The following is an 11,390-nucleotide window of genomic DNA, read 5'->3' on the forward strand; positions in this document are numbered from 1 at the left end:
TCATTTGCCTCTACAAACCACCATTAGTCTGTTCCATACTTTCTTTATGGCATTTTTCATTTCCTTCTTCCTGGAAGTGTAAATCAAAGGATTGAGCAAAGGAGTTAAGATAGTGTAAAAGATAGCCTCCATTTGGTCAAAGGAGAAAACAGGTGTAGGCCGTGCATACACATATATGCAGAGGACAAAGAAGAAAACCACAATAGCGACATGAGATTCACAGTGGGAGAGAGCTTTCCACTACCCTTCAGGACTATGGGTTCTCACAGAGAGCAAGATGACAATAGGAGACAAGCAACAAAGAGAGTATTATGATACAGATAGACCCACTGTTGGCAACCACCACAAGGCCAAAGATGTGAGTGTCAGTGCAGGCAAGCTCCAGTAATGGGTACAAATCACACATGAAGTGGTCAAAGGTATTGGAGCCAAAGAAGGGCAGCTGGAAAGCAAAGAAAATTTTTATCATGGAATGCAGAAAAGTCCCCATCCAACCTATACCCATCAGAATGCCACAGAGCCTCCAGTTCATGATGGTTGTGTAGTGTAGGGGCTTAACAATGGCCACATAGTGGTCATAGGCCATGGCTGTGAGGACAATCACCTCCACCCCAGCAAAGAAGTGTTCGGCAAAAAGCTGGGTCAAGCAACCTCCAATGAGATAGTTCTCCTCTCATACAGTGAGTCAAAAATCATCTTAAGGGCAATGACAGTGGAGAAGCAGGCATCCAGGAAGGACAGGAAGGCCAAGAAGAAGTACATGGGAGGCCCAGGAGTGCTGGGCTGCTGATGGTCTCCACAATTAACAAGTTGCTACCAACAGTTGCAATATAGCAAAAACAAAACAAAATAAAACAAAACAAAACAAAAAACAAAAACAAAAAAAAATACTATTTTCTGAACATTAGGATTCTGTGAGAGCCACAGGAGGACAAACTCAAGTTATAAAGCTTTGGTTTTGCATGATTTCTAAAAGAAAGCTCAAAGCTGCCAGAAGGAACATGTAGAGTCTACAATTATGGGAAAGAAATACGTGTTTCAGACCAGTGCAAAGTGATACAGTCGTCATTTAGAAGTTGGTGCATCTACATGAAAAATTATCTTCTGTGTTTCTAACGTCAGTATGAACACAATATTCAAAATTTGTTTAGGTGGTAGTGGAAGGTCAGGAAGAACTGAGGAGGAGAAAAAGTATTGTTAAATACTTTAAAATAGCTGGAGCTCCAGTAAGGGGTACAGGAGGTATCCACCCATGGAGAAATAGTTTATCTCAATTACCAGCTCTAGTCACTTAGCAGTGCTTCCTGGAGTGAACGGTTGAGAAGGATTCTAAGGAAAGTGCATGGCACTGGAATCATGATGTCCACCTGTGAGCACAGAAGAGGAGCACAGGGCATTTGCACGCTATGCCTGCTAGGAGTCTGCCTTATCTGCGAACAGAAGAATAACATTCAGGTTAAGAGGCACTTGCAAATCATGGCAACTCTCCAAATACTTCTTTAAACATCTGAAATGAACGTGGCCTTTAAGATGAGTTCATTCATTCCTTACAAAAGAGAAAGATACAAGGGAAATCTCCATACAAACAAAATACAAGTATCCATGTGTTAAGTTGTTTGGTTTCTTGTTGTGTTGGGTTTTTTTTTCATCACTTTAAAATAAGAACTGGAATTTAGAAGGAAAAAAAAATACCTATACCAGAGTGTTGCCACATAGACTAAGTTAAAGAATATATGTATATATATATATATATATATATATATATATATATTCTGTGCCTACTGCCTAGGATGCAGTCCATGTTAGGTCTTATCCTTACTGTACTGGTAAGAAACTCATGCATAAAAGATAAAGTCAAGAAAAGGTGCTAGATCTGGGATGTTAATAAAGAAACTTTAGTTCCAGCACCCAAAGTCTTTCCCACTGTGTCAGCAGAAAGAAACAAGAACTTTCCTTTCCTTACAAGAATGAAGAGCAGGTTGGCCTTTCAATTCTCCTTCCACCCATACAGGTTTAAGCCTTCTGATTCCCTTGTTCATTCTTGGATGAGGCCCTTTGATGAAGGACACAGAACAAATGAATGTAGAATTGGAAGATAATGCCCAGTTACTTACAGACACAATCTTATCAACAATTTGACATTATTTTTAAGCACTATCTACACAAACAGTGAGCTGGAAATTTTAGATCATCATAAGGTAAAATATGTGGTTTTATTTTAAATCATGGGTTTTAAAAACATGCTAATTCTGAAGTTGCAGTGAAACTGCTTCATTCATGCAATTATTTGGAAAACACCTTTGCATTATTTCAAGAATGACATGTTTGTGTTCCTTATAGTAGCAATTCCCACCCTAAAGGTTATTCGAAAAGTGAAATAGGGTGGCAACTTTTATAATGGAAGATGATGTCATGTAATTTATGATAGTGAAAATTTAGAAATATCTAATGTGGTCAACAATAGGAAGATGCTTCTGTAATTCAGACTGTGACAGATTGATAGCACCTGATGTTGACGGTGAAACACTAATTAATAGTGTGAGGACATGAATGGTGAAACATTTTTATAATATGAAAAGAAAAAATAATGTATAATAACTCTGCCCATTTATACAGACATGTTAATATAATCTTAAAATCAAGATGTAAACATAAGAAAATAATAGACTTTTATTTTCATTAAGTATCTAGACAGAACTGTATGAAATTTAAAATGAAAAATCAAGTTTACTTTTTTAAAGATGATTTATTCTTGAGAGAGTGTATGAGCAGGAGGGGCAGAGGGAGAGGGAGAGAGAATCTGAAGCAGACTCCATGCTGAATGCAGAGTCAAGGCAGAGCATGATCTCAAGACACTAGATCAACCACCTGAGTTGAAAGCAACAGTCAGGTGCTTAAGCCAATGGATCACCCAGACACCCCTAAAAATCTTCAAATCCACAAACCATCATTTTCCATCAACTTAGCAGTTCAGAAAACAGGAGAGGGTGCTTGAGAATCATTTTATCAAGTGTCCAGTAAAATTAATTTGTGTAAGTGGAATTAACATGATAACATAACATAGCTTCTTAAACTAAAAATGTTAAACTGTTATAACTTTTCACAAATAGATGTGTCATGGCCCAAACTTTCCCAAATATTCAAAGGTCTATCCTTTCTCAATAGCCATACTTTTTAATACACTGGAGGTGCACCAGAGATGGCTCAAGGACCCTTATGGCTGTAAACGGAACTGTGAACCATCTCCTGGGCTGTGACCTGCGGAATTTTGCCTCCCCACTCACCGCTTTGCCCACTATTTCCTTCCCACTTATTTTGGCACAAAACTAATTCTACCTTCAATCATTCTGAAAATAATAGAAATTCCTGTTTCAACTTTCAAGTATATATATATTTTTTTTTCCATTTTATTTATTTTTTTCAGCGTAACAGTATTCATTGTTTTTGCACAACACCCAGTGCTCCCTGCAAAACGTGCCCTCCCTATTACCCACCACCTGTTCCCCCAACCTCCCACCCCTGACCCTTCAAAACCCTCAGGTTGTTTTTCAGAGTCCATAGTCTCTTATGGTTCGCCTCCCCTCCCCAATGTCCATAGCCCCCTCCCCCTCTCCCAATCCCACCTCCCCCCAGCAACCCCCAGTTTGTTTTGTGAGATTAAGAGACATTTATGGTTTGTCTCCCTCCCAATCCCATCTTGTTTCATTTGGGGATAGGAGAAGAATAAATCAAGTATATTTTTAAAACTATATGAGCATCCCAAGAATTCTGACATTGGAACTTTTCATGTCATCATTAATCTCTGCAACCCTTTCTTCATATGCTTCTAGAGGCCTATTTCTGTTTTACTCAACTTCCTTCTTTTCCCTCAGCTTATCTTCTAGATCACTGATTCTCTTTCTATTTCATTTACCCAGCCTGTCAGAGTATCCAGTTTAGACTACAACTCATTCTTTTTTTTTTTTTTTTTGGAAAGATTTTGTTTCTTTATTTGACAGAGAGAGATCACAAGTAGGCAGAGAGGGAGGCAGAGAGAGAGAGGAGGAAGCAGGCTCCCCCCTGAGCAGAGAGCCCAATGTGGGGCTCAATCCCACGACCCTGGAATTAGGACCTGAGCCAAAGGCAGAGGCTTAACCCACTGAGCCACCCACGTGCCCCTAGACTGCAATTCATTCATAGCATTCTGTAATCTGACCCGATTGGATCTCATTTCTTTCCTTAGAGATTCTATTATCACTAACACTTTATTCAAGCCTAGCTCTTGAATTTATGATTGCTCTCCAGAATTATTTCTCTGACATCTTGCTTATATCCGTACCCATTAGTTCTGTGGCAGAGGAAATTAAGGAATAAAGAAACAAATGAGCAAAACTATATGAGGAATTAATAGTATAGTCACCATTGTAAGTAGTATTCTGTAATCATATTTCAGGATAAATTTAAGATTTTATGTATGTATTAGTACATATCAGTCACATATAAATGTATTTTAAATATATATATAGTTCGAGGTGCCTGGGTGGCTCAGTGGGTTAAGCCTCTGCCTTTGGCTCCGGTCATGATCTCTGGGTCAAGGGATACAGCTTGTATCTGGCTCTGTGCTGAGCAGGGAGCCTGCTTCCCCTCCTCTCTCTCTGCCTCCTTGTGATCTTTGCCTGTCAAATAAATAAATAAATAAATAAATAATCTTAATATATATATATATATAGTTATTACAAATTAAAAGAATAGATTAAAATTCCATTCTTAATTATTCTCTGTATTTTTTATCAGGATCGTTATTTATTTCAGCAATAAAAGGATTTATTCTTTGTCTAACTAAGCATATTCTATCTCCTACAATCAGGGAAATATGTGCTTTTTAGTTCACCTTCCTCTTTTTTCAATATTTCTCTGCTGATTCCCCTGAATGTTTTATACCCTTACTAGTTCTAGAATTGATGAAAAAGAAAATTAAAAACTTTCTCTCTTTCCACCCTTGACCTTCCTAAGTGATGCCTGAGCTTTCTTTTTTTCTATTGTCTTGGTGATTAAGCTCACTCTAAGAGAGACAAATCCCAATAACCAGCACCAGAGCAGTGCAAAGATTCAGCCATTTAAATATTCTTGAAATATTCTGAGAAAGAAATCTAATGTTACTTTTAGCCTCAAGTTCACTTAAAGAAGATTAAGTGGACATATTTAAAATCAGAATCCTCTGCTCTGTGGCTTGAATAAGAAACATGTTTACTCTTAAGGTCCTTCCCTGTGCCATTTTTTAGGCATTTGTTGTGGGACTATAGAATTGTGTATTATATATAATAATATTGTAAATAGTAAACAGGACTGAAATTGCCTTCTTGTACATCAGTATTCCTTACAGCCGCAAAGAAGTTCACCTTTTAACCTAAAATATCATGATGGAGACAGCATTAGAAGATGAATGATGAATGTGAATATAATTAGAAAGAATGAAAAATAGGATTACATGACTAGGACCAAAATAGGTACATGTTGCATTTCATCAGCATTTGGATTTAACTTGAAGATGAAAAACTAAATGAGTCCTAATTTCATTAGCTTTGATATATTAGATACTCCTAACCCTCTAAAAAATGTTTGCAGTCAAACAGCTGCTATTTATTGAGCACTTATGATTGTGTCAAGTGCTGTCCTGTGAACACTATATGAATTATTTAGTTCCCAAATCTTTTGAGACTTTTCATGTATAATCTACATTAAAAATGAAGATTTAGGGTGAAAAAATCATGTAGCTGGCCCAAGGGTACACAGCTAAGTGATAGACTCATGCTTGCATTAAACTTGGTAGCTGGACAACAACACCGTTCTTTTAAGTACTACCTCACACTTTATTTTTTTTTTAATAACTTCTCTTTTTTTTAACATTTTATTTGTTTATTTGATAGAGATCACAAGTAGTCAGAGAGGCAGGCAGGGAGAGAGGAGGAAGCAGGCTCCCTGCTGACCAGAGAGCTCAATGCAGGGCTTGATTCCAGGACCCTGAGACCATGACCTGAGCCAAAGGCAGAGGCTTTAACCCACTGAGCCACCCAGGAGCCCCCTACCTCACACTTTAAAATCCTCCCTGAAAATGCAAAAATGTGCATTATAAATCTTACCATTTGTCAGTTTCTTGAAAATTCTGGTGATGGCAATCTCCTATACTGCACAGAGTAAAGCCCCTTCAATGGCTACCCAACATGTGAAGTGTGTTCCCAAGACTTACTCGTACATGTAAGAGAGAGGAAGAGTAACTCTGGCTGACAAGGTAGAGAATGTTCTCCACTACTTATCAATCTTCAACATGGTCTCCAGGAAAAAAGTAAAGGAGCAAAAGTGTCCTACTTGATTTCCAACTGCAATTTAAAGAAGTTTTCCTGAAAGGTCATGACCCTATAGAACTGCTTCTCTGTTCTCATCACGGTTTGGCAATTTCCCATCAGTATGATTTTTTAAGACTCAGTTTCCTGTGGTTTGATTTGATCAAGTATTTATCAAACTTTTATGTCTCTAACCAATTAACTTTCTTTTTCTTTTTTCTTTTTCCAAATTCTTCTGGGTTTCCATTTGAAAACACTTTCCATTCCTTTCATATTCAGGAATAGAAAACTGTGGATTGGGATGGAATACAATATCTCTATGCAGCATTAAGGCAAACTGCCCATGTGCTTACTAAACACAACATCAGTCTACAAGGACCTGTAATGTGTTGGGAGTAGAGTAGCAATAGGAGCTTGTTAAAGAATAACACATTTTATGAATAATGTGCAAAGATGTATAGAACTAATCTAAAATCCACTTTTTTATTCCTCAGTACTTAAGCAATATACAACATCACTAAAGCCCACAACTTTTGAAGATTAAAGGAATTTTTCTCATTTCCATTTGTTTTTTTAAAGAGAAGGAATGGCAGGTCTGCTTACTCTGAATCTAGGTAGCCCTGGGGTTGAAGCTTGAGGGAAAGTTAGACTTAGCCCATGATGTCCCTTCAGAGAGGGTCCATACGCAGGAGTCTGTTGTTCTACACACTCTTGTATCCTACCTATTTTGATGTCTATTCACATCTGACAAAAAGAGCAGAATTGAAGTTATTCATCATCAAAATGAACTTGCAGAAGCACCTTCATCTATGGTATTAAGGGACATGCATTATTCACCTGTGGTATTAAGAGACAAGTGTTATTTTCTTTTCACTGACAGTTTAGAGAGATTCCCTGACCAGAAGACCATCTGACCAGGACCACATTCCTAGAGGAGATGATCTTCTAAACACATGACTCAACAGCAGGACTCCAGCAATCAATCCTGGAACTGTGGACCCTACTTCAAAACACACTTGGAATCTTCTACTTTATTTCATGCACTGTTTTCTTCATCACTAATTATTTGATTCTGTTAGAGGAAATGAAAGCTGTAACACTGAAATAATAGTGTGAAGGCGGGGAGACAGATAATATAACAAACATGTTATTTGTGCAAGTATTAGGTGACGTTTCAAAAAACAGCTTTGCAAGTCAGAGAGGACAGAGACAGGCACAAAGAAATGTATGAAATGAGGGGAATCGAGTAGAGGGAGATAAATAGCAATTTGCTTTTCTAGAATTGATCCAATAAACCATTCTACCCTCAGATTTAAAATCCTGCCTTAATCATTTATTAATTTACAAAATCTATACCAAGTTTCCAAAGATGGATGGCTTAATCTCTGGGCCATTTCTTCCATTCTTTAAAGTTCTTTATTAACAGGCCTACAGCAAAATGTTTACAACGCAGAGTTTTATGGTATGTTCCGGTTTGTAGAAGATCCTGTCCCCTATCTCTATGTCCCTCACACTAGCTTTATTGCCAAGGATGTTCAAACATAGCTACACATACATACAAATTTTAGAATTAATTTTAATGAAAATACACTTTGTCATTCTGGTGGAGGGGTGTTATTAATTCATCATAGAAAATGGTGTCTCAAAATCAGGGCCTTACTGGGCAGAGCCAGACAAATTTCCCAAAGGACCACTGCCTAGGTGAATACCCAGTGTGAGGTAGAGTGAATTATTGATGGAGTTCTTGAATTGCAGAGAAAGAGGAGGTACTTTTGTATGTGCTTATTGTCTGATTAGAACACAGAAAGATTCTTCAGTCTTCTGACTGGGATTAATGATGGAGTCCATAAGATAAGAAATGAGGAAAGACTACTCAATCTCGGGACACAGATGTCACTGGTGACCTTGAAAAGAACATGTTCAGTGTTAGGTACTGAAGTATCCCCAGAAGAGTTTTAAAGAGAATAGAAAGATTTGGGAAACAGGCATTCAAGAACCTCTTTAAGTTTTGCTACAAAGAGGAGGCAATGGAATCGAGTAGTGGTTGATAAATGAAATAAGACCAAGGGAAGATTTCATTTTAAAAATAAAAGAAATGACAGACTGCTTCCTTGTTGAAGCAAATGATCCATTAGTAAGGGAAATATAGGTGAAATAAGAGATGCCTTTATGTAAGTGATAAGGAGGTGAGGCTCAGAACACAGATCAGAAAGAGTTTGGTTGCCTTTGGATAGGAGCAAGGTTATGTGTTTATTGGAGACGGCAGAAAGGTAGTATATAATTGAAGAGATGCTGGTAGATTGATAGTCATGACTCTGTGGAAATGTTCTGATGGCTCAATTTTTCTCAGTGAAATAGGAAGCAATTTCATCTAATGTTTCTCCATTAATTTCATACTTGTTATAGCTCTTTAAGAAGATATTCTTCTCCAAACTAAAGCACCATTTCCCCCTATTTTGCTATGCATTTGTGTCATGAATAGTATTGAGTTTTTCAATTCTAACATAGAGAGAATCATATGATTTTTAAGCTAACATTAGTAACAGCAAGTTCCTATAAAAAGGGAGTAATATCAAAACTTGTTTCAGATGTTACTGTTAAGAAGTCAGGCACTGGGGATTCCTGGGTGGCTCAGTGGGTTAAAGCCAATGCCTTCGGCTCAGGTCATGATCCCAGGGTCCTAGGATCGAGCCCTACAATGTGCTCTCTGCTCCGTGGGGAACCTGCTTCCTCCTCTTTCTCTCTGCCTGCCTCTCTGCCTACTTGTGATCTCTCTGTCTGTGGAATAAACAAAAAAAATCTTTAAAAAATCGTTAGAAAAAATTTAAAAAGGAGATAGGCACTGAACTCTGAAGTAATATGTTTAATGAGTAAAGCGATTTAATGTGAATTAATTTGGGGGCAATGTACAAAAAGTAAGGGAAGAAATGTGAATTCAAACTGACAGGTAATAATTTTAACACAAATGGTAAAAACAGCTCTTACCTCTGTAAAAGAAGATGGAGATTTTGGACCTACTTTTGACACAAGGAAAATTCCCAAACAGAGTACAAATATTTGAGGCTAGGAATGTCATTAAAATCCTTCCAGTTCTGCAACTTTATAAATAAAGCAGAAACATTATAATCCCAATTTTTTTTTTTTTTACTAACAACAAATTATTTATGCTGCCATGGACTTTTTCTTCTCTTTTGACATGAGGCAAGATGAGGACATGTAAAATGAATCCAGGAATGAAGAGGCAGAGAATAACTAGGGAGAATACCAAGGAAAAGACATCAGGAGAGACTTGTTTAAAGAGAAGGAAACTTCACCGTAAGGAGGCAAAAATGGAAAAAAAAAAAAAAAGAAGAAGAAGAAGAAAGAAAAAAGAAAAATGAGAAGGAGCCAGCAAAGCAATAGCTCTGGGAGAGAGAAGTTTAGCAGAAAGCAGAGTAAGAACAAACCAAAGCCCTAAACCAGGACCTAAATTATTGAAAACAAGAATTGAATTATATTTTTAAAAAAACTAAAAAAAAAGAAGAGAGGAAAAATGGTGCACAGAGTCTTCTTAAAAAAAGAAAAAAAAAAGGATGGAGCAAATATACAAGAGAATTAGGATATACCTTGATTATAATAACTTAATCTAATTAGCACACATATATGATGCCATTGGCTGTAGGGTGCTCAGTGATTTGAAATGAATGGGACTTGAAGGAACTCATTATCCTTGGAGGAAAGATCTTTCCTTAGCATGTAAGCCAATGACATCCAGAGTCCCTCGTTTCACCAATTTCCTCATGGCAGTTTTTACCTCAGTGTTCCTCAGGGTATAGATCAATGGATTTAACATGGGCACAACAATGGTAAAGGACACAACCATTGCCTTGTCTATGGGGTAAGTGGTCACAGGCCGCACATACAGGAAAATGCATGGCACAAAGAACAAGATGACCACAGTGAGGTGGGAGCCACAGGTGGAGAGGGCTTTGCGCCTCCCTTCAGAGCTACAAGACCTCAGGGAGCAGAGGATGACCACATAGGAGGTGATGAGGATAAGGAAGATGGTCACACACATCACCCCACTGTTGAGGATGACTAAGAGACCCAGGGTGTGGGTGTCCATGCAGGCCAGTTTCAACAAGGGAAACAAATCACAGATAAAGTGATCAATGACATTGGGGCCACAGAAGGGTATTTGATACATGAAGAGAAGCTGTATTGCTGCGTGGAGAACTCCCCCCAACCAGGCCCCTCCTAGCAGCAGACAGCACATGTGAGAGCTCATGATGGTCGTGTAGTGCAGGGGCTTACAGATGGCCACGTAGCGGTCATAGGCCATCACGATGAGAAGGATGACCCCAACACCACCCAAAAAATGCTCTGCAAATAGCTGGGTCAGGCAGCCTTCTAATGAGATGGTAGTGGTCTTGGAGAGAGAGTCCACAATCATCTTCGGGGCAATGACAGAGGAGTAGGTGGCATCCATGAGGGACAAGCAAGTAAGGAAGAAATACATAGGTGATCTCAGACTCTGACTTGTGATCACGGTTACCACAATGAGTAGGTTTCCCAACACTGTGGACACGTACATGGTTAGAAACACAGAAGAGAGTATTTTCCGCAGCTCCAGGTTCTCTGTAAGGCCCAAAAGAATGAATTCAGTCACATTGTTTGGATTCTTCATTTACTGTGGGCTGATATAAGCACACCACTCTGAAATAGAAATTCTACAAAAGAATATTGTTTTAAATTAATAATCACTAAATGTGTTGGACAATTTTTACACTGTGTCTCATACCCTCTTGACCTGCCTCTTTCTCCAGCCTCTAATATGGCAACCAGCTGCTAACAGTATAACCTCATAACAGCTCCATCTTAATTGATCCCAAATGATACAGTGAAAGTGCTGCTCCAGTAGAAAACCTCTCCTGGCTCTGGATACTTAGGCAGAGGCTGTCTGACTTTTGGTAGGAACACATTAGAGACCACTACTTTAAATGGGAATATAAAATAAGGTTCTATTAGGCTCCTCTAAAACCCAAAGACATGCTCCTCATATGATCCCTTTTACTAAACAAGGTACACAGC

At 38.3% G+C, this 11,390-nt stretch overlaps 1 protein-coding gene and 1 pseudogene across 1 annotated transcript; both read right to left on the minus strand.

Moving 5' to 3' along the window:
• Positions 1–964, minus strand: LOC123947947 (annotated as a pseudogene).
• Positions 965–10,023: 9,059 nt separating this feature from the next.
• LOC123948646 (olfactory receptor 4C6-like) lies at positions 10,024–10,986 on the minus strand. Its single transcript, XM_046015838.1, has one exon. It carries the CDS (start codon positions 10,984–10,986, stop codon positions 10,024–10,026), a length of 963 nt encoding a protein of 320 aa, XP_045871794.1.
• Between the last annotated feature and the right edge of the window lie 404 nt (positions 10,987–11,390).

This window comes from Meles meles, chromosome 8, assembly GCF_922984935.1.
Source record: "Meles meles chromosome 8, mMelMel3.1 paternal haplotype, whole genome shotgun sequence".
NCBI lineage: Eukaryota > Metazoa > Chordata > Mammalia > Carnivora > Mustelidae > Meles > Meles meles.